The sequence below is a fragment of the Felis catus genome, chromosome B4 (genome assembly GCF_018350175.1).
Source record: "Felis catus isolate Fca126 chromosome B4, F.catus_Fca126_mat1.0, whole genome shotgun sequence".
NCBI classification, from domain to species: domain Eukaryota; kingdom Metazoa; phylum Chordata; class Mammalia; order Carnivora; family Felidae; genus Felis; species Felis catus.
This window is the reverse complement of record NC_058374.1, coordinates 7,035,005-7,056,614: the sequence shown is the minus strand read 5'-3', so window position 1 is coordinate 7,056,614 and position 21,610 is coordinate 7,035,005. Positions and strand designations below refer to the sequence as shown.

At 49.0% G+C, this 21,610-nt stretch overlaps 1 protein-coding gene across 13 annotated transcripts in view; it reads left to right on the top strand.

Annotated features, from left to right (window-relative positions):
- The window catches only part of SFMBT2 (Scm like with four mbt domains 2), a 227,691-nt gene that overhangs the window by 25,378 nt on the left and 180,703 nt on the right, over nt 1-21,610 (top strand). For 11 of the 13 annotated variants that reach the window (XM_023256314.2, XM_023256316.2, XM_045060845.1 and 8 more), the window contains 2 exons: nt 5,881-5,975; nt 8,096-8,336. In XM_023256314.2, the coding sequence (XP_023112082.1) occupies nt 5,881-5,975; nt 8,096-8,336 (336 nt within the window). Of the gene's footprint in view, nt 1-5,880; nt 5,976-6,242; nt 6,307-8,095; nt 8,337-21,610 lie in introns of those variants that run through there. The other 2 variants (XM_045060844.1, XM_045060847.1) reach the window with 2 other exon arrangements.

Below are 21,610 nucleotides of genomic sequence, written 5' to 3'. Positions count from 1 at the left end.
GTGCTCCTCAGCTGGTTCTACGTTGACCTGGGACAGCTGGGGACGTGATCCTGAGTTCAAACTGTATGGCAGGCACTCACTTCAGGTCCTTCTGTACGTTGACTCCGTTTACCCTTCCATGACCCAGCGAAAGAGCTGCTTTCAGTATCCCCGTTTTAGAGAGGAGGCCACTGGACCACAGGGAGAAGTCACTTGGCCCTTGTGTTGGAGCCAGGATTTCACCGCAGGCATCCTGAGGCTCCAGATATGGTGCTCGGTGACACTGGGCTGTCCCTGTGCTACCGTGCAGGGGGAAGTCACCCTTGGTACATAAATGTGACGTGCGTACCCCCTCTCCACGCGCACACACACTTTCTGGGGCGCCGGCACCACCCAGCTTCTTGTCTGCTGGCCCCTCTCCCCACGTGTGATGTGACACATGCCTGTACCTCCCCAGCACGTGACTACCCGTAGGTGCCCACAGCTCCTCTCTGCCTGCGCGACGGGGCCGAACCACAGAAGCCTCCGCCGGCTGCTCCCGGGGGTTTTGATTTCGTGTTTGCGTGCCCGACGCTGAGTGGATGCCATTCCTCGTCTGGACGGTCCATTCCTCTTCCGGACCGTCCATCCCTCTGAGCTGAGAACTCGAGCGCCAACCAGTGGACTCTGAATCTCACGAACAGCTTTGTCATCTTCCACGTTGCCTCTTTTCCTAAGGAAAGGTCCCAACAATACTCCGACTGGCACTCGAGTCCTGTAAATGAAACAGGCACAGTGTAAAAGTCCTCCTCCTTTCAGGAACACTGAGGACGTCAGCGGGATGAGCGCAGGGAGGTGAACCGAAGGGCCTCGCCAGCGGACGGAACGGACGGCATCGGCACGGGCTGCATAGAGAAGGTCGTGGACCAGAATTGGATTTCTGGAACTCTAGGCTTCTGCCGTGATAAAAGCAAGCAGAACAGTGTGCTGGCGTGGTGATAAATAGACCCCTTGACGTTAGTTTTCCAGGCTGGCCAAATGTAATTTCCTGATGAGGTCTGTAGATAAAGCAGTGTTGTGCATTTAGAACGGGCAGGCCTCAGAGTAAAGAGAATTAGGCTGGAAATGTGGGCTGGCTTTTTTTAATTTTTTTTATTTTTTTATTTTGGTGTTAGGAATACATTGAGTGGAGTCCCACAGGCTTTTCAACATTCTTATTAGAAAAATAGAGCTCTCTTACGCTTGGTGCTGGGAACAGGTGCTGTGTGACTCAGTAATGTTCCCTGTTAAAAAAAACAACAACAAAAAAGCGGGGTGCCTGCGTGGCTCAGTCGGTGACGTGTCCGACTTCAGCTCAGGTCATGATCTCGTGGTTTGTGAGTTCGAGCCCCACGTTGGGCTCTGTGCTGACAGCTCAGAGCCTGGAGCCTGCTTCGGATTCTGTGTCTCCCACTCTCTCTGCTCCTCCCTCACTCACACTCTGTCTCTCTCTCTCTTTCTCAAAAATCAATGAATATTAAAAAAATTAAAACAAAGAAAAGACCAAAAAACCCCTCTCTCTAGAATAGTTACTGTCCTTCCCAACCAAGCTGGGTGATTGGATAATTTTTATGTGTTTTCTTTCTTCTGAAAAAAATCTCTCTGGCCGCCTGGGTGGTCAGACGGGGGTGAGGACCTCTGTGCTCAGTGACTGTCCCCGCTTCCCTGGGGTCGTCCTGCAGCCGTGAACTCAGCCCTCGGATTGGTGTTGGCCAGCCGAGTTTCGTTCGTCCTGTGTGTCTATTTAAGTACTCTGTGGAACTATTTTTTACACCTTGTGATGGTGTGGCCAGACTATCAGCAGGTGAAATAGCAAAGACTTAATGCCTTCCTTTCTCTTCCCTTATTTATGAAGAACACCTAGCACATGAGAACGTGTTCTGTTAAGATTTTATTCACTTCAAACCTGCCGATGCTCCTTTATTTGGGTAGTTAGCAGTTAGGGACTTTTAATAGTCAGCCCTGCAAAGGCAGCCTTATTTCAGACAGTGAAATCAAAACCCAGGACTTGATTACCTCAAAAAAGGTGTGTGAGCCGTTCGTTCATTCCATTTTTCACCGTCAAGTGGCTTGCACCTCAACGATTAGTGTTCCTTTTCTAGCTGTTATGAAATAAATATGTTGGTCGCGTAAGTAGCCTTCTGTTTTGCAGAACTGGATGGCCGCTAATGAGCATATGCCTGTTTTCCTTTAAGTTGTGAAATTTCCTTGGTGGCGTTTCATGGTCTGTTTTCATGACATCGTGGGGAAAAATGCTTCCCACTGGTGCCTTCGCAGAGGAGGGAGGTTGTCAGGGTTTCCCTGATAAAATGTTTACAGGCTTAAGAGGTTTATGAATCAGCTGTAAATATTTGCTCTGGGTTTATGAGACCTCCGCTCATAAACAGCGTGTGTGTTTATCTGTTGCTCATTGAAACGTCTTTAGAGAATCGGCCGTTGGGGATGTGTGTGCTGGGGGGGTGTGCCAGGAGTCACAGACTGGGAAAGACTTCTTGTAGGGGACCCTAAGTTTGCTGTGCGATTTTATTGTCAAAACTACCAGTGCGGGACATAAAAGCTTTATTTTTTAAAATCCCATTCCAGATCTGACTTCTGGGTTCTTTTTAAAAGTATTTTCTCTGGGGGCGCCTGGGTGGTTCAGTCGGTTGAGTGTCCGACTTCGGTTCAGGTCAGGATCTCACAGTTCGTGGGTTCCAGCCCCGCGTTGAGCTCTGAGCTGACAGCTCGGAGCCTGGAGCCTGCTTCGGATTCTGTGTCTCCCTCTCTCTCTGCCCCTCCCCCGCTCATGCTCTGTCTCTCTCTACCAAAAATGAATAAACGTTAAAAAAAATAAAAAAAATTTTAAAGTATTTTCTCTGGACTGCAGGGGGCAACAACTCTCCGAAGTGGTGTTCTTCCCCCCCCCCCCCCCAAGTGTATTATTTTTGAGAGAGAGAGTGAATGGGGGGAGGGGCAGAGAGAGAGAGAGAGAGAGATGGGACAGAGGATCTGAAGCAGGCTCTGCACTGTCAGCCCAGAACCCGCTGTGAGGCCTGAACTCACGAGTGGTGAGTTGGACGCCCAGCCGGCTGAGCCACCCAGACGCCCCTGAAGCATGTTCTCAGGGGCTCACTTGGGAGTCACAAGGGGCACCTCTCCATCTCTTGGGAACTTGAACGAGCACCCGAGGGAGCATGAAAGCATCTACGGCCTGTGTATCGCGGGAAGAGAAACACGGTTTGTGAAGAATTAAGGATCGGTGAGAACAAAATGTGGGGTAGGATGTTCGCAGCCTAGGTGGGGGCTGTCTGAAGCAGGAAGCATTGCGGGGAGCCGCCCCAAAGCTGAGAAATGTGAGCCACGGTCTCGCCCTCACGGCTGAGTCCAAGTAACCGAGTCCCCAGATCCTTCCAGGCGCAATGATGGGGTCCATCGGAGCTCTGTAGGCCCAGGCACCGGCTGCGGCGGGCAGCTCCTGGGGGCCCCGTCTCCAGGCAGATGTTGCTGATGTCACAGAAGCGATCACCCCCCAGGAGGGCTCTTCCGCCTTCGGGAGCTGTTCATTCACCCAGGGGCTCTGCCAGGACCTTCTGGATCTGAAGGCCCAAGACTGAGTTTTATGCCCACGTCTTCCCCTCGCTGTGTCCTCCTGCAGAAGGACTCCAGGGGCTCTGCGCCCTCTGTTCTCGCCGAGCCTGGCTGCTGCCTCCCGCCTTGCCGGGTCGCCTGCATCTTCCCGCCTCCTGGCTTGGCTCTGGAATGTTCTAATGCTCGCCAACACAGAAGCCGGCCCTGGAGTCCGCCTTGGACCCTCCCGGAGGAGGAACGGGTCGTGGTGGTGGAGTGGACCTGCCCCACGTGAGATCGGGCGGAAGGGTGACCAGGAAGGCGCCTGGGAGGCGTTCCGGCTCGAAAGCAGACAGCCTGGGCCGGACTCCGGCCTCTGCGGCCAGACAGTTGCGTGGTCCCGGTGGCTCCCTCGCCTTGCGGGGCTCCCGACTTCTCTTCCGTGAGGTGGGGATGGTAGTGAGCGTCTGTCAGGGTTCTTGGAAGGACGGAATGCGGTGATGCCTGCAGAGCAATGAGCAGAGAGCTGCCAGCCCAGGACGGCGTGGCTCTTAGGACACTGCCGTGACCGTGTGGTGTCTCTGTGGGGCTCCGTGCGTGACCCACAGCTGGAGCGGGCGAGGCCTGCCGGTGGCGTGGGCTGAGCTGAGCTGGACAAGTAGGGGGTGCAGCAATTCCAGACCTGCTTTGCGACAAGTCAGCCGCCAAACAGGCACCTCGCCAGCCCCCCTGAGCATGTAAGTGCTGTGCGGGGATGCCTCTGGCTGGGGCCTCGGGAAACAGACTTGGTAATCGATGCTTGCGGCCTTTTGGAGAGAAGAACTGTGGGTCAGACCACCCACTGTGTGACCCCCGCCACCCCCACCCCCCCGAGGTACTTTCCAGAACATAACCGTGTCTCAGAGTGTCTCTCGTTGGCTGGCGGCTAGAGGACCCGCTGACTTTTTTCGGGGAGCGTGTTTCCAGTGGAAGGACTTAAGTCCCTGGATGCAGCAGGCTGCTGGGAGAACGACAAGGGAAAAAGGTTTGCCCTTCAGATGGCTTTTGTTTTTCTCGGACGTTGAATTGCAAGCCACCTGACGGGGGTGGGATCTGCGGAGGCCGTGCTTAAGCAACTTTGATTTAGAAGACAAAACGTAAGGTAAGTGCGTTTAGCCTCGCGTCATCCGGCTTTACAAAAATTACCTTCTGTCGATTTCTGAGACGCCGCGGAGCCTCCCAAGAAAATGACTTTTCCTACTGACAACGAAAGAAACCTCTCGTGGAAAGAAAGGCAGCGATAGCCCGCAAGAACAAGGCTTCCTTTCTTAGGGTCCCTTGTTGTCGATCCGGCTGGCCTCCCTGCCAGGATATACCACTTCTCCATCAGCAACGTGACCAAAAGCAGTGTTTATTCTTGGCCAGCGACATAGGCTTCTTGCCTGTAGCAGACACACAGGCTGAACATCCACACCCATTGCTCGGTATTGCAAGAAAAGAGAATCTAAACTTTTGAAGCTCTTGCCTATCTGCATGTGTGGGTAGCCCCGACTGCTCTGTGTTCCTTATGATAGCCCTGCAGATAGGTGAAAGTAACGTTTACAGCTTATTAGTTCTTTCCGTTTGAAACTACGCCATAATGTCGTTACCTGTGCTTCAAGAGGAGTTATCTGGTGCCTTTTGACGATAGAGATTGTATCTTACGCACAGTCTTCAGTGCCTGGAGAATTGTTTGATTGACAGCTGGTCGGCTTCTGTCACTAACTTGCTAGGTGACCTCACATCCTGGAGCGATCCTTCTGGACCTCAAATAGTTTTTTCCTTGGAATCACGTCCGGGCTCGTGCTTCCTAATAAGGTCCCTTACGACACCAACAATCTGTGCTGTCGTTTTATAACCTCCAGCTGTGGTAAGTGACCAGTGGTCAGAGGTGTCCTTCTGTACATTAAGGTGTCTCCTCAATGCCCAGTGGTTTCCTTTACCTGGTCCTGCGACCTCCCGGAAGCATGAAGTGCCCACAGTGACAGTGGCTAATTCCAAGTGAATACGCTAACACGCGGCATCTGTGCCCCGAAACAAATCTCATTTCGTTTGGCTGAGAGCACACTTAATTTTACCCTGGATTTTGCCGGGGTAGCTCACGTAGAATTTCTCCGGTGTTTCCTTTTCTTAGTCAACATTCCGCAGTCAGCACACGATGTTGTGCATGTAATAGTGTTCTCCTAACCCGTTGAATTTGCTTGTCTCCTGCATCACGGATTTCCTGCTTTTCACTGAGGGCCGGTGCCGTCCCATTCTTCGCTCTGGTATTGATATTCTGACTTTATGTATTTATTTATTTTTTTGTCTTTTCAACAGAAGAAGGTTCAAGCCTGGAGGAAATTGGCTTTAACTGGGGAGAGTATCTGGAAGAAACAGGAGCCAGCGCGGCTCCTCACACGTCGTTCAAACATGTACGTGACACGCCTTCTCTTTCTGCATTTGGAGGGTGGGTGGGGCATCTGCAGGAAGATGCTGAACCTTGGGGAAGAAAAGGGAGATTGAGCCAGGATTTCTTAGAAATCAGGAGGAGATACGGACACATGTCTGTTTGCTTTTCACAGAGAGCTGTGGGGAAGATGGGCCTTATCCTTATACGTTATCTCTTCTGATAACGGGGGTCTGGGCCTGGGGAGGGGGAGCTCAGCGTGTACCTTATCCTTGTTCTGTACCCTAAACAGCCCGAGTAGACACGGCCCGAGACAGGAAAGATTGATTGATGCGAATAAAGAGCCAGCAAACTAGGCAAGTACATGTGATAAGTAATAGTATCTCAGGAGATGTAATGGCTCTGTATTCTCTTAGTTGGAAATGATATTTTTATTTTGACAGGACACCTAAAAGTCTTCTAGCCATTTGGGGGCAGAGGAGTGAAATTAGAGGAAATCCCCCGTAAACATTCAGGGCACATTTGTATCAAACCAAAAAATCATTTTCGCAGTGATATTCTTTGAGCAACGCAAATAGTGTGCCCAGCCGAGGGGAAGTCCCAGGAAGTAAAAGATCGAGGTTTTATCAGATTTTTGCTTATGGGTGAGATTTTTGGTCATATGCCATTAGCAAGGGAAAGACTGAATTTCCAGGACTGGAGTTCTGAGGCATTACAGTTTCTTTGCTGGAAATGAAAATTTAATTCCAAGAAACATTTTTTTTTTTTTTCCTTCTCACTGGGCTCTCCGGGGCAAAGACTCTTAGCCCGAGGGTGGTGAGCAAACTGGGGGCACATTTCCAGCCTGTTCTTGCTTTTGGCTGTTTTGCCCCTTCAGAGTGTGGAATGACTCAGCTAGATCCCTTCAGGTGGTGTAGGAAAGAGGTACTGACCCACAAACTTTTCCTTCCTTTCTGGACCAGGAAGTTACCAATATCCCCCCACACGGAGCCACTCTGTTCTCTTTAATCCTGTCATTTCTCCCACCTCCCCTTTAACCCCAGTGTACTCTCCTGGATGCACGTGTGCAGGGTTTAAAGGAAAAGTGGCGTGGACCCGTGGACAACCTATGGATAATTCCATCATCTCTTAAGCAGCTGCTACTCACGGATATCAGATGTGTTTGTTAGCTTTCAAACCTACGGCCCACCAGGCTCCAAAGCTTTCTTTTCGGGGGAGGGCTGGTAGATCCTAATGGACTGTAACCGTTAATTAAAAGAAAAAAAAAGGAGACCCATTCTCTAAGGCTGTGCTATCCCCGCAGTGGCCGTTAGCCACACAGAGCTCCTGAGCCCTTGAGACGTGTATCATCCAGACAGATGCTGTCGAGGTAGAACGCACACCAGATTTCGCAGGCTTCCTTGGGAAGGAAGAACGTAGAACAAGTCATGAATAGGTCTGTGGATTACATCTTGAAATGATGATATTTGGGATGTGTTGGGTCGAGTAAAATCCGTTATTAAAATTAATTTCATCTGTTTTGCTTTTTTAACATGGTTGCTAGAAAGCCTAATGTCCGGTTCTATTCCTCTTAGCGCTGTTCTAAGCCAATAGGAATGTTGTTTTTATTTTTATTTTTTATTTTTGAGAGAGACAGAGACAGAGCACAAGCGGGGGTGGGGGGCAGAGAGAGAGGGAGACACAGAATCCAAAGCAGGAGCCAAGCTCCAGGCTGTCAGCACAGAGCCCGGCGCGGGGCTCGAACTCGTGAATCGCAAGATCATTACCTGAGCTGAAGTTGGACGCTTAACCGACTGAACCACCCAGGCACCCCAGGAATGTTGTTTTTAAGTGCTGTGTGTTTTTTTTAAGTTATTTGGGGTGGGGAGAGAGAGAGAGAGAGAGAGAGAGCGCACAAGTTGGGGAGGAACAGAGAGAGAGGGAGAGAGAGAGTCCCAAGCAGGCTCCGCACCGTCAGCACAGAGCCCAGTGCGGGGCTTGAACCCACAAACCGTGAGATCCTGACCTGAGCTGAAATCCAGATTCGGACGCTTAACCGACTGAGCCACCCGGGTGCCCCTTACGTGCCGTTGTCTTAGCAGCTCTTGTAATCTTCCGGATGTGTCTGGCATAGTGACATCGTCCCTGTGCTTCTCTTTCCTGCAGGTGGAGATCAGCCTTCAGAGCAACTTCCAGCCGGGGATGAAATTAGAAGTGGCCAATAAGAACAACCCGGACACGTACTGGGTGGCCACCGTCATCACCACCTGTGGCCAGCTGCTGCTTCTGCGCTACTGCGGCTACGGCGAGGACCGCCGGGCCGACTTCTGGTGTGATGTGGTGATAGCGGACCTCCACCCCGTGGGGTGGTGCACGCAGAATAACAAGGCCTTGATGCCCCCGGATGGTAAGCTCCCGGCATCCGGACGGCAAGCTGGCCCGCGTCCCGAAGCCTTTTGGTCCCCGAGCGATCGCCGTCTTTGACGCTTGTAGACAAGCCTGGCAGAGATTCGAAAACCGACGTAGGAGGGAGGTCTGGCGCTTGATGCGACGTGTCTTGAGTTTCAGGGGCTGGAGGGGCTCCAGAGTGAGGGGGGACCTGGGTGCGTTTTTGCACGTCCGCCCAGCCGAGCGTGGCCTTCCGCAGACTTAAAGCTTTGGAGCCTGATCGTCACACGGGTGTTGGGGGTGGGCAAGGGGGGCTGAGGGACGCCCATGACTGACGTCTTGTTTCCTCTTTGGGTTGTGTGGCTTTTCTTCCGCCTTAGAGACGGGGCGTTTTGAACAGTGGCATCGAGCATCTGGAACAGGCTTCTCTAGAAGGTTTAACCTGCCTTCTTGCAGGGAGACCGTCAGGGTGTGAGGCACGTAGAAAACCAAACTCATGTGGAGAAATGACATTACTCTCGAGGCAATGGTTAGAGCTTGTGTAGTTGAGATCCATTTCGTTGCTGGAAGACGGTGGTACTCCACTGGGGTGATTGTACCCCCCAGGGGACTTTTGGCAACGCCTGTTTTGGTTATGACAGGGGGTAGGGGATGCTGCTGACATCGGGCGGGAGGGCCGGGTGCTGGCAGACCGACACCCTTGCTTGGACAGGACGGTCCCCACACAGGGAATCGCGGGCTCAAACTGGCCGTGGTGCGGAGTTGGAGAAAACCCCGCGTGTCACGCGGGCACGGAAGGAGCCCATGCGATCGTGTACGTGAGAAAAGCTGTGTTACCAAATACTTGAACCTCGACACCTTGTTTTCCGTGTTTGATGACAGGGTGACGCTTGAAGACTTTCCGCGCTGATCCTCAGGCGCCTGGAACGTGTCCGTAGGACTGCCTGCCTGTTTCAATTCCGACTCGCTGTTTTCATTTCGAACCGACACGTAACGTGTCAGAGCTGAATTCCGAGCTGCTTCTTGTCCACCGTTATGGGCGGTGGCTTTTTCCCGGAACTTTTCCATTCTGTCTTCTGTTCCGAGTTCCGATAGATTGTTCTTCCGATTGGTGGGAGTGGTCTGGGTTGTGCCTAATTGAGAGCCTGCTAAGAGGCAGTCATGGTAGACATGTGGAGTTTGAGTTGCATTTCTGTGACATTTGTAAGGACCGACTGCACTGCCCGGGCCTCAGCTGACTCGTGGCTCCTTCTTGCCTCGGAAGAAAGAGAGACGGGCCCTTTGCGTCTCTTCTCCCCCGTGGACCTCTTCCTGCTCCTCTGCCCGCGTTACCCCTTCCTCCCCCAGCGGTTAGCTCACCGGTCACTTCTCAGGCAACCAGGGTCAAACCCCGTCTTTGCTCACAAAGCCCCTGGCGCCTTAGAGGCGATGACATTTGTGAGTGTGCCCCTCCCCACATCTATACTTGAAAAAAACCCGAGTTATGATCCACATACTGTAAGATTCATCCCTTTAAGTGTGCAGTTCACTGATTTTTGATGTGGTCACAAGGCTGTGCAACCACTGTCATTGCCTTTTTTTAAATGTTTTATTTATTTTTGAGAGAGAGAGAGAGAAAGAGAGCGAGAGAATGAACAGGGGAGGGGCAGAGAGAGAGGGAGACACAGAATCTGAAGCAGGCTCCAGGCTCTGAGCCGTCAGCACAGAGCCTGACGTGGAACTTGAACCCACGAACCGTGAGATCATGACCTGAGCCGAAGTCAGATGCTTCACCCACTGGGCCAGCCAGGCGCCCCCCACATTTTCTTTATCTGTTCATCTGCCCGTAAACATGTAGGTGGTTTTAATGTCTTGGCTGTTGTAAATAATGCTGCGATGAACATGGGACGCAGAGCTCTCTTTGGCATAGTGTTTTTGTTTCCTTTGGATAGACTCCCAGTCATGGAATTGCTGGGTCACAGGGTAGTTCTAGTTCTAAGTTTTTGACCAACTTCTGTACCGTTTTCCACCGCGGCTGCACCGGTTGGCATTCCCAGCAGCAGTGCTCGGGGGCTCCCGCTTCTCCACATCCTCGCCCTCATGTTCTCTCTGGTCTCTGTGATGATAGCCATCCTGCACGTGTGAAGCGACACCTCCCTGTGGTCTGGATTTGCGTTTTCCTGATGATGAGTGATGGCGAGAGTCTTTTCGTGTACCTGGATGTGCTCTTTGGAAAAATGTCTATTCAGAGCTTCTCACTTTTTCTTGCTTTCTTGTTAAATTGAATACAGTGGACACGCGATTTTACAGCAGTTTTGGGTGTGCAACAAAGTGATTCACCTTCTCTGTATCGTGTGCTCTGCTCCCCACAAGTGTGGCTAACATCTGTCCCCATGCAACGCTGTGACGGTCTCATTGGCTGTATTTTTCATCCCCGCGGTGTATTCATGTCATAACTGGAAGCTCGTACCTCCAGTCCCCTTCACCAAACGCATGAAGGGAAACGAGTGATGCTTCTGCCCGTGTTTAAATCGGATTGTTTTCGGCTATTGACTTGTATGGGTTCTATATGTATTTTGGATATTAACCCCTTATCAGTATGTGGCTGCAAATATATTTCCCCGTTCCGTAGGTCATCTTTTCATTTTTTAAAAAAAGTTTTTTAAGTTTATTTATTTCTTTTTGAGAGAGAGACCGAGAGAGAGATTGAGAGAGAGAGAGAGAGAGAGGGGAAGGGGCAGAAGGACAGGGAGAGAGAGAATCCCAAGCAGGCTCCGCACCATCAGCGCAGAGCCCGACGTGGGGCTTGAACTCACAAACCACGTGTTCATGACCTGAGCCGAAACCCAAGAGTCGGACGCTTAACCCATCGAGCCACCCAGGTGCCCCAAGTTATCTTTTCATTTTGATGATGGTTTCTTTTGCTGCGCAGAAGCTTTGTAGCTTCATGTAGTTTCACTTGTTTATTTTTTGTTTTATTGCTTGTGCTTTAGGCATCCTGTCCAAAAAAAAAAAAAAAAAAACCCCGCCAAGATTGATGTCCAGGTGCTCCCCCCACCCCCTGTACCCCTCTGTTTTCTTCTAGGAGTTTTATGGTTTTTGGTCTTACACTTAAGTCTGTAGCTCATTTCGAGTGAATTTTTGTGAGTGGTGTTAAGATAGGTTCCTTCTTTTTTAAGACCGAATACTATTCCCTTTGCTTTGAATTAAGACAGCTGCCAAGGTGAAAAGATAACGGTGTAATGCACGATTATTTAATTTCCCCGTGGTCTCTGTCGGCTCATGAAGCAAACCAGTCGCGATGGATGCTTCGCGCTGATGGAATGTTGGGAAGGCGTCAGTGCTGTTTAGGGGACCAGAGGTCTTTCTGCCCGCCCCGCTCTGCACACAGAGGCCCCGTGGTCGTGCCCACACACCCTCGGGAGGGTGCCTCCCTCGCCCCCTCGCCGTCCTTTCTCATCTCCTTTATGACTCGCTCTTAAAGTTTGACGCGTTAGCAGTTAAATGCCCTTGGAAAGGCTGTACTACGATGGTTTCACTTTATATAATAGATTCTCTAGTGAATCGTTCTGGAGACAAGTTCCAGGGTGCTGAATTTTAACACTCTTGGAGCTAATGGGTTCATTTGGTAGAAATGCATGCTGTTGCTCGAGAGAAAGAGAGAGAGAGAGAGAGAGAGAAGGCATAGTTTATCAATCAATTCTTCCTCCTCGCTTGGCTGAAAAATGTGGCAGCAGCCACAGTTTCGGAAACACCATCAAATTTGTATCCTACTGACTTTGCGCTATTAGGCAAGACAGAGAGACACTTAAAATGACAAATTCCCGATGAAAAATGGGAACACCCAGTCAAGGGGGAGGAAGCATTAATGTGCCTGAGTGATCCGAAGCCCGCTCAAACAATAACAAGTTATGCTAATTTGAGAATGTCTTCGTGGCTCCTTTTAAAGAACTTGAGAAAAAATTTAGTAGGTGATCAATATGACTTGGAAATCTTCCGCGCGGAGAACAAAGTCAGGGAATAGCAGGTTCAGGGGGGCAAAAGGTTTTATTGATTGCTGTAGTACAGGATAATTACTGCTTTGTAGCCAGAGGCGGCGGGTGCCCCGCAGGGAATCGGGGGGAATCTATTTTCGAACAAGGATTCTTGTTTGTGTGGTTTTCTGCCGTAGAGAGCTAATATCATTGTAAATTCTGGAACTGTACCTGGTCGGTCTGCGTGGCGGCTCAACTTGAAAGGCGTCGCAGGGTGTTAACACAAGTTAAAGTCGGCGACACGTGACGCTTTTGTTTGAGATGCTCCAGTGTGCTGGATCTTCTTACCGATCTCAGGAGTCGGGATGTTTTAAAGGGAGTCAGGGGGTGTTTTGACGGGAGGAACATCGCGGCTGGAGCCTGGGGGTCTGGTTCTCACTTTGCCTCTGCCGCTAATTTAGCTACCTGGGTGAGATTCCTCTCCATTTTCTCATCTTTGAGAGGAGGTTGTATCGTCCCTAAAGGCCGTTCCAGCCTGACGTGCCTCGGTTTGTGGTCCTCGTGAAGGAGAGGAGGAAGAAGGGTGCTGGTTTGCCCACCGTATACGTGAGGAGTGGACTTTGTTTTGGAGCTGAGACCTGTGGAAGTGTGTACGAAGCACAGAAGTTTCTGTGTCACTGTGGGGGTGATCACGTTTCAGTGGATTGGGGGACAGACGGGGCTGGGAAATTCTTGTGAGTGCCTGGGTCCTTTGTCGCCTGCAACGGACAGAATTTTGCTCGATAAAGAATCCAAAGAATCAAAGATGCCGGTTCCCTGTTGGAGCCCAGGGAACCGGGAATCATTCTCCCCCGAGTGACAGCGGAAGTGGAGTTGAGTCCGTCACTGTGTGCAGGACAGCTCCAGAATACAGGCGGGGGAAGCAAGGGGGTGAGGGTGTGGGCGATTGTGCTCCCCCCCACCCCTGGGAGGGAGGAAGGAGAGGGCCGCCTTTCCTGCTCAGACTGGGGTTAATAGCGCTCGATGCCTGGGAGGACATTCTGGGGTTGCCCCAAGTAGCCTTTCATCTTCTGAGGTCACCGCATTAAGACACTCATTTTATGATTTTATTTTATTTTTTTATTTATTTTAATGTGTAGTTTTGAGAGAGAGAGAGAGAGAGAGTGAGAGAGAGAGAAGGAGTGTGAGCCGGTGAAGGGCAGAGAGAGAGCAGGAGACACAGAATCTGAAGCAGGCTCCAGGCTCTGAGCTGTGAGCACAGAGCCCAGTGTGGGGCTCGAACTGATGAAACTGAGATCATGACCTGAGCCAAAGTTGGACGCTTAACCGACTGAGCCACCCAGGCGCCCCCTGATTTTAGATGATAGTTTTACCAACCACCGAGCACAGTCCCCTATTTTTTACAGTCCCGTATTTTTCTCGCCTTGCCATCTGAAATGGACGTGATACCTGAATCACCGCGAGCCGTCATTATTACACTAAACGTTACAAAGAAGGAAACAGCGTGGCGGCTGCTCTCCTCGTTTCAGTAAGATGTGATTCCAACCCACAGGCAGAGAACTCCATTAATAAGGACGTGTTCAGAGAGACCTGGGCGTAGTGGCCAATTGGCCGTCCAAAGAGCAGTGTTCCTGCTCGTGAGCTCATCGGCGCTAATCTCTCATATTAAAAGTATTAACAAACATACTACATTAAAGCATCGGTAAGTGCAGTGGAGGATTAGAGCTCTTATTAGAGGAGCTAGATGGAAAACGTTTTAGCTTACTAAATCAATAAGGCTTGATTTATTCATAAGCACACGCAAAGCTCGCAAAGGGCAACTGCCAAATAATTATTGTTTATGGTGATAATGTAAGGAAATCATTTAATCCAGTGACTGTTTCACTGTTATTTATTGAGAAGTAGCAACTACCTCCTAACGCGTGGGGTCGGGGAGCTTTGACTTTCTAGCAGGTGCCTACCGAGTGCCTGAAAGAAATGCTCCTGTGAGATTGCAGGTGAGTATGAAGCCTGCCCGAATGAGACCCCTCGGCTTATAAATTGAGAAATATTTATGCATGCTTTCTACTGGTGCAGTAAAAGTATTGGAATTACGGTGCCTTAGGAATCATGCCTCTAATTTTTATTTTCCCCGTTATTAACATTTCTGTAATTTGAATTGCAAACTCTGCAGTCTTGCCAGAATGACTCTATTTACCATTCAAAGTTGAAGGAAAATTACTGGGAGTTAGTTAATATATAACTTATTTAAATAAAGGGATGTTTATTCATGAAGCGTTAGCAGCAAGTGTGAATATGGCCTTATGTTACGCACGTAGAGGCAGCCAGGTTCTGAAGCCTGGTCTTAGGACTGTTTGGGGGAATTTTGTTTTTCCCCGCAGTTGGTTATAACGTAAGAGGTGAGGGGGGCAGTTGGTGTGTAGGGCTGTGAAATCGCGGGACCACGGGCCTTCCAGTTATGTCACTGGAAGTTATGTCACTGCTTCTGAGAAGCAGAATGCGACGGTGTTGATGTTTATGACCTGAACGACATTTTCGTAACACGAATGGATCGTACACAGTCAACGTGGTTTTCACTGGCCGCCTTCGGTATCCTGGGAGTACCTGCCTCTTCAGGAGGTCCTGTGTCTGCTCTTCACATCTTCTGGCCCCTGCTTGTTGGTTCTCATTTGCTTGGGTCCTGTAGGCGGCTGGGCCCCGAGTGTCGGGCACAGGACAGGACAGCCACACGTGGCCTCGTGCGGCCTCTGAGCGTGTGACCTCACGTTTCCGAGGCTCTGTCTTACAACACACCACGTTGGCCCAGATGGTCGCTCAGGTTTCCTTCAGTTCAAAAATGTTCTGAATGTGAGAATTCAAAGAGCAATGAATGAGATTTATAAAGGGGCTCTGAAGTCAATAAATAGGCCCCATGATTAGATACCGATGAAACTGTTCGTTTTAGCCTGTGGAAGGAAAAGCAAAGACCGAAACCAAGGAAGGCAGACCGAGTGGTGGTCCTGTCCTATAAATTAAAACCCTTTGCATAGATAGTGGTGAACAACTGTTAGGTTATGAGTAGAACAGTAGTCTCTTCTCCTATAATTCCTGCTTGGTGTCCGTACTTGTCTTTTGAAACTCACTGTACATCACACATCCCCGTCTTTGGTTTCTCGAAGTGTGATCACGGATTTTATTCTGTTTGCATCATGGCTTTTCAATTAAAAACACTTGCACCCACAAAATAATTTTATTTGGTGCCTGCCGTGCACCAGCTAACTAAATCTAACCCTATCTGAAGAATGCCTTTGTAAACTGGCTGGTATGATTTTTTTTTAATGTTTATTTATTTATTTCGAGAGAGAGAAAGAAGAGGGGAGGGAAAGAGAGAGAGGGAGACACAGAAACCCAAGCAGTCTCCGTGTTGTCAGCACGGAGCCCGATGTGGGGCCCGATCTCACGAACTGTGAGATCATGACCTGAGCCGAAATCAAAAGTCAGACGCTTAACCGACCGAGCCACCCAGGTGCCCCCTGGATGGTATAATTCTTATATTACATTTGAAAATCGTGGCTTGGTAAGTGGGAATACCTTATCCCCAGGTCAGACAGTCTGAAGTCGAGTTTGAGGTAAGGATTACCCGCCCCCACCCTCCACGTCTGAAATCGGTGCTTTGAAAATAGGAGGAGGTTAGTAAATATTTGTTTATTGATTAAGTTGTGTCAATCAGACTGTTGAATCTTTAGACTCGAAATCTTGGAAACGTACTACTAAGAAAAGTAGTAGAATTGGCTTCTTGCGATTTTTAAGAAGAAGGTAGAACGCTAACTTGTCCAGAATGTTTTCCGTCTTGTCATTTTTGGAGGCAAATAAATGGAAGCGATTCGGTCTGGAACTTCCTTGCCAAATGGTAATCATGAGATTATGTAAAGTTATGTAAATCGTATCAGATGCTATTTGGGTTTTTCTGCAACGTGAAAACTGTAAGCACAAAGCGGCACCGTAAGATTTTCCGTCTCGGTGTTAGTCGTAAGTGAATTTACTTCCTCGTGCTGCTTAATCCAGCAGCATATACTTTAAGTCGGGCTCGTGTCTGATTCTCTGTGGGATGTGGGTGGGCTAGTTCTGTGGGTCCCTGTGGCCTCTTGTTGGCTATTTTTGGTCCTTCGTCTCCCTGTCAGGGCCTGTCTTCTTGGTCCCCTCTCCCCTGTTGAGGGTCCTGGCCCTGGACTGCTCTCAGCGGGGCCCAGGTAGTGCTGAGAGAACCTTCTAGTCCCCTTTGAGCAGACAGGGCTCTCGCAGCGCAGCACGGCCTCCTGGGACCTCTGCCTGTCCCCGGCCCGACGTGCCTTTGTTTTCCCGCCCAGAGCCACGAGCCCTAGCGTCATCTGGTCCCCTCCTTCATGCCTCCGACTGCCTCCTAGCTTGTTGGACTGGTGAGTTTCTCCCACCCCTTTTCCTGCTCTGGGCTCCCGAACAAGACTCTGACTTCCTGCTGCTTCTTGTTAAGTTCCCCATCCAGGCTCGAGTTTCCAGGGTCTTGCCTCCGTTCCAGGACCACGCCTCCATTCCAGAGCCATTCCAAGCATGCCTCTGTTCCAAGCATGCCTCTGTTCCAGGGTCGTGCCCTCCGCATTTATCTGAGAGGTTGACAGGACCCAGCCATGGGAGTATCTCTTCCTCAGCTGTGTGCTGCTCTCTGAGAGTACCTGCCCCTGGGCTTACCTCCGAGACATATGGCTAATGCAGATATACGTCTGGGTACAAGGGTCTATGACGTGTTTAGAAAGACAGTAGCTAATGTGACTTCATCGTGGCTTTAGTTTTTTTTTTTTTTTTCTAAAGTTTATTTATCTATTTTGAGAGAGAGAGAAAGCACTGGTCAGGGAGAGGCAGAAAGAGAGGGAGAGAGAGAATCCCAAGCAGGCTCCATGAAGACCGCACAGAGCCCGACACGGGACTCGAGCCCACGAACCGTGACCTCATGACCCAAGTCGAAGTTGGATGCTTAACTGACTGAGCCAGCCAGGTGCCCCTGTAATTTTCCTATTAATTTCAGTACATGATTTAGAATATTTAGCAGGAAAGTAGCTTTTTTTTGAAGACATATAATAAGATATACTTAAAATTGTGATGTTTGCATTTTGATTTACATTGTTTTCATTGAAAATATTAAAATTGTACAGACTGGAGATAATTATATTTTATCTTTTAATGCCTTGAATGATTTCTGTGAATAGAATACACATTATGTGAAAATCTTGCTTTTTTTTTTAACTAGATGGCTAATGATTTTGCTGGAAAAAATATAAGGAAAATAATTTTTTATGGAATAGATACAGAATGATTTATGAATAATGTAAGTCTTTAATTTATTACTCATCCAAACATCGCTAGCCCATCAACAGCCGGATACATCATCATTATTAAATTTATTTATCTTTGGCATTTGACCAACTTGCAGTTGTCTGTATATCATAGCTTTTTACATACTTTGTGACTCTGTTATTATGAAGATGTGTTTGTCCACGTAGGAAGATGGAGCATACTTTACTTCACAGCCTGTTTGCTTGATTAATGACTTGAGAATATTTCCAGTGTGGTATGTGGGCTCACGTTGTGGCCTCTGCTGGGCCCTGTACAGGGAAGGGTGGCCTGTTCAAACTTTCCACCCTGGGTTTCTTATGGCCCCTGTGACCTGGGCGGGGGTTACTTGGTACGGGTCCATTTTGGGAGCCAATTTCTGGACCCTTACGTTCTGTTATCTTTCGTGACACCCATCCGCCTGGGAAGACCACTGAAGTGTCTGTTCCCGCCTCCCCAGCCAGCCAGAGAAGAACGTCATCTCACGCATAGCCTTTGGGGCACCGAACACAAAATCTCGGTGTGTTACGTGAAGCCTTCTTTACTCAAGGCATCATATCAAGGTACAACACTTTTACGGTTGATCATCAAATTTTGTAATGTTACTTATGTTTTGATCTGGACCAGAAGTAATTTTAGTACCCTGAGCCTAAAGAAAATTTTCATTTTACGGTTGGAGGGATTTTTAAAAGGGTAATTTTTAAAATTATATGTTACATTTTTTGTTGTGGTCTCAGAGGAGTCAAGTAGGGTGAGCAATAAAAGAATGAAATGAAATGGGAATGAAAAAAAGGTGAAGATATTACGTGTAGTAGGAGTCGGAGGGGTGTGGGGTGGGCTTGAATTCAGGAGAAAGAGGAGTTCCATGCAAAGGGTTGAAGTTGCACTTAATTACATGCATTTAAAAATGCATGGTTGTGGGGGCGCCTGGGTGGCTCAGTTGGTTAAGTGTCCAACTCTTGGTTTCCACTCCGGTCATGATCTCATGGTTTGTGAGTTCGAGCCCCACGTCGGGCTCCACACTGACAGTGTGGATGGAGTCTGCTTGGGATTCTCTCTCTCTTCCTCTCTCTCTCTGCCCCTCCTCTGGTCGTGCTCTCTCCCGCTCTCTCTCTCTCTCTCTCTCTCTCAAAATAAATGAATAAACTTTAAAAAATTTTTTTAAAAATTAAAAAAATGCATGGTGGAGAGGGTCAGATCATTCTATCGGATATAGTTATGGGAGCGATACAGCATTTTATTCAAAGTGTCAAAAATGCAGTTATAGGAAATGACATCCTTTGTAACTACTGAAATGAATGAAAGATTTTAGAGTGCCTAATCGAAAATATGCAAGGAAGGGGTGCCTGGGTGGTTCAGTTGGTTAAGCATCCGACTTCGGCTCATGTCATGATGTCACTCACCATTTGTGAGTTCAAGCCCCACGTCAGGCTCTGTGCTGACAACTCAGAGCCTGGAGCCTGCTTCGGATTCTGTGTCTCTCTCTCTGCCCCTCCCCCGCTCATGTTCTGTCTCTATCTCTGTCTCTCTCTCAAAAATAAATAAACATTAAAAAAATTTTAAAAAAGAGAAAACACACCAGGGGGAAACATTAGTTTTTTCAGAATTCTTTGGAGGGGGTATGTGAGTAATAGAGTTTGAAGAGCCGTCTTCCATCCTGTGTCAGAAAAAAGCCCATTCTTGGGGCACCTGGGTGGCTCAGTCAGTTAAGCATCCAACGTTGGCTCAGGTCATGATCTCACAGTTCGTGGGTTCAAGCCCCGTGTTGGACTCTGTGCTGATCGCTCACAGTCTGGAGCCTGCTTCACATTCTGTATCTCCCGCTCTCTGTGCCCCTCCCCTGCTTGTGCTCTGTCTGTCTCTGTCTCTCAAAAATAAATAAACGCTAAAAAAGAAATAAGTTTAAATAAAAAAAAGGCCATCCCAAAAAGCCGACTAGTCCCTCCTGCTTTCCTGGGCACATATTTGACCTTTACGATCTGGAAGGTGTACTTTTATCCCAAGGGGTGACTGCCTGAGCTTAGGTGTCTCAGTATTCTGAATGTCCTCCCATGTCCATCTTAGACTTGTAATTCAAGGGTTTAGAAGCCTTTTAGGGCTCTGGAAGGATTTCTCATCATTGGGCTTTTGTAGAATTTATATTCAGTCATGGGTTCCTTTCAAGTCTCCCTCTGGGTCCTTTGCTGATGGGAGCACCAGAACTGGTAGAGAGAGGACCTTGGCTTGATGGTGAAGAGCCCTGACATTGCCTCCCGGCCGCTCTCTTGGTCCACAAGCTGTGTTACTATTGCTATGGAAGTGGAAAAAATTTTACACCAATCTACCAAGGGTTATTTATTGAGGTTCTACTCTTTGCCCAGTGGCTTTTTTGGTGGGAATATATGATAGGCTTATTATGAAGCGTTTTATATGAAGCTCATTTGTACTGTAGTCAACTTTTGGCCAATGACAGGCACACAGATGATGGGCTTGCTTTTGGAAGTCGATGTTTTATAGGACACCTGCCAGCGTATGGATTTATTTGTTGGTGTTTCCTGCTTTGGCCATTCCCTCTCGAAAACCTCACTCTTGTCTTGCCAAGATGTCCTGGAAATTAATTTGAAATTCTGATCTCTGGAAACTTGGGTTGCATCTTCCTTTTTGTCCGGGTGGTAACTTCTCTGAGACTGCACTCTTCCTGTGTTTTAAAAATTTGTCTTTGTGTATACTAAGCCTTTTTAGAGCGTGGTTAGCTGTCATGGACATTTACAAGAGCCGGAGGTTGACCTGATTGGGCACGGAAGTGCGACCCCTGACTTCTCTGGTGGTCTGCCAAAGGCCGACGGGAAAGGTCCGTCTGCACTGGATCCTGTTGGTACTTAACATGAAATAAATGGGTGTTTTTGAAGCGGCTTCTTGTGCATTGAAGAGTGTGCCTCCCGCCATATGGAGGAGGGGGGTGCCAGCCTGAGTCTGGTGGTCTGGCTGGTGGCTCGGCTCTGCCTCTCGCTGGTCGTTACCTCGGAACGAAGTCACTTAACCTGTTTCCATCATACTTTCTGCGTCTCCGTTGACGGCAGATATGGAAGCTCTCTGGAACCTGACAGTAAAGTGGGAAGAACACGTAGTGTCACGGTATTCCTTCTTTTTTTTTTTTTTTTAATTTTTTTTTTTCCTCGTTTTTATTTTATTTTTGGGACAGAGAGAGACAGAGCATGAACGGGGGAGGGGCAGAGAGAGAGGGAGACACAGAACCGGAAACAGGCTCCAGGCTCCGAGCCATCAGCCCAGAGCCCGATGCGGGGCTCGAACTCACGGACCGCGAGATCGTGACCTGGCTGAAGTCGGACACTCAACCGACTGCGCCACCCAGACGCCCCATCCTTCTTTTTTTTTTAATGTTTATTTTGAGAGAGAGAGAGAGAGAGAGCGCGCGCGCGCAGGGGAAGGGCAGAGAGAGAGGGAGAGAGATAGAGAGAGCATCCCAAGCAGGCTCCGTGCTGTCAGTGCAGACCCCGACGTGGGTTTTGATCGCAAGAACGCTGAGATCGTGACCTGAGCCGAAATCAAGAGTGGGACGCTTCACCGACTGAGCCACCCAGGTGCCCACCTCCTTCTTTTTTTTAAATGTCAGAGGCCCTAATGGTCCTCCTTCTAGGGAGGCGTCCGTGAGGAAGTCCTGGCATCTAACGTGGGATTTGTGTAAACTCCTTAGAGGCTGTGCTAAGAATGTAGGAGGAAATCTAGAAATACTCTCTTTTTCTTCCTTTATCCTCTGGCTAAGGATGGTATTTTATTCACTTTTAAATTTTATTTATTTAGCGAGATTGATTACTTTAAAGACTTTACTGTTTAGAGTGGTTTTAGGTTCACAGCAGAACTGGGGGGGAAGGTACAGAGACTTCTCTTAAGCCTCCTGCCCCCCACATACACGGCCTCCCCCCATCAGCATCCCCCACCAGATGGTACATTTGTTACAGTTGATGAAGCTACGTTGACTCGTCAGCATCACCGAGTC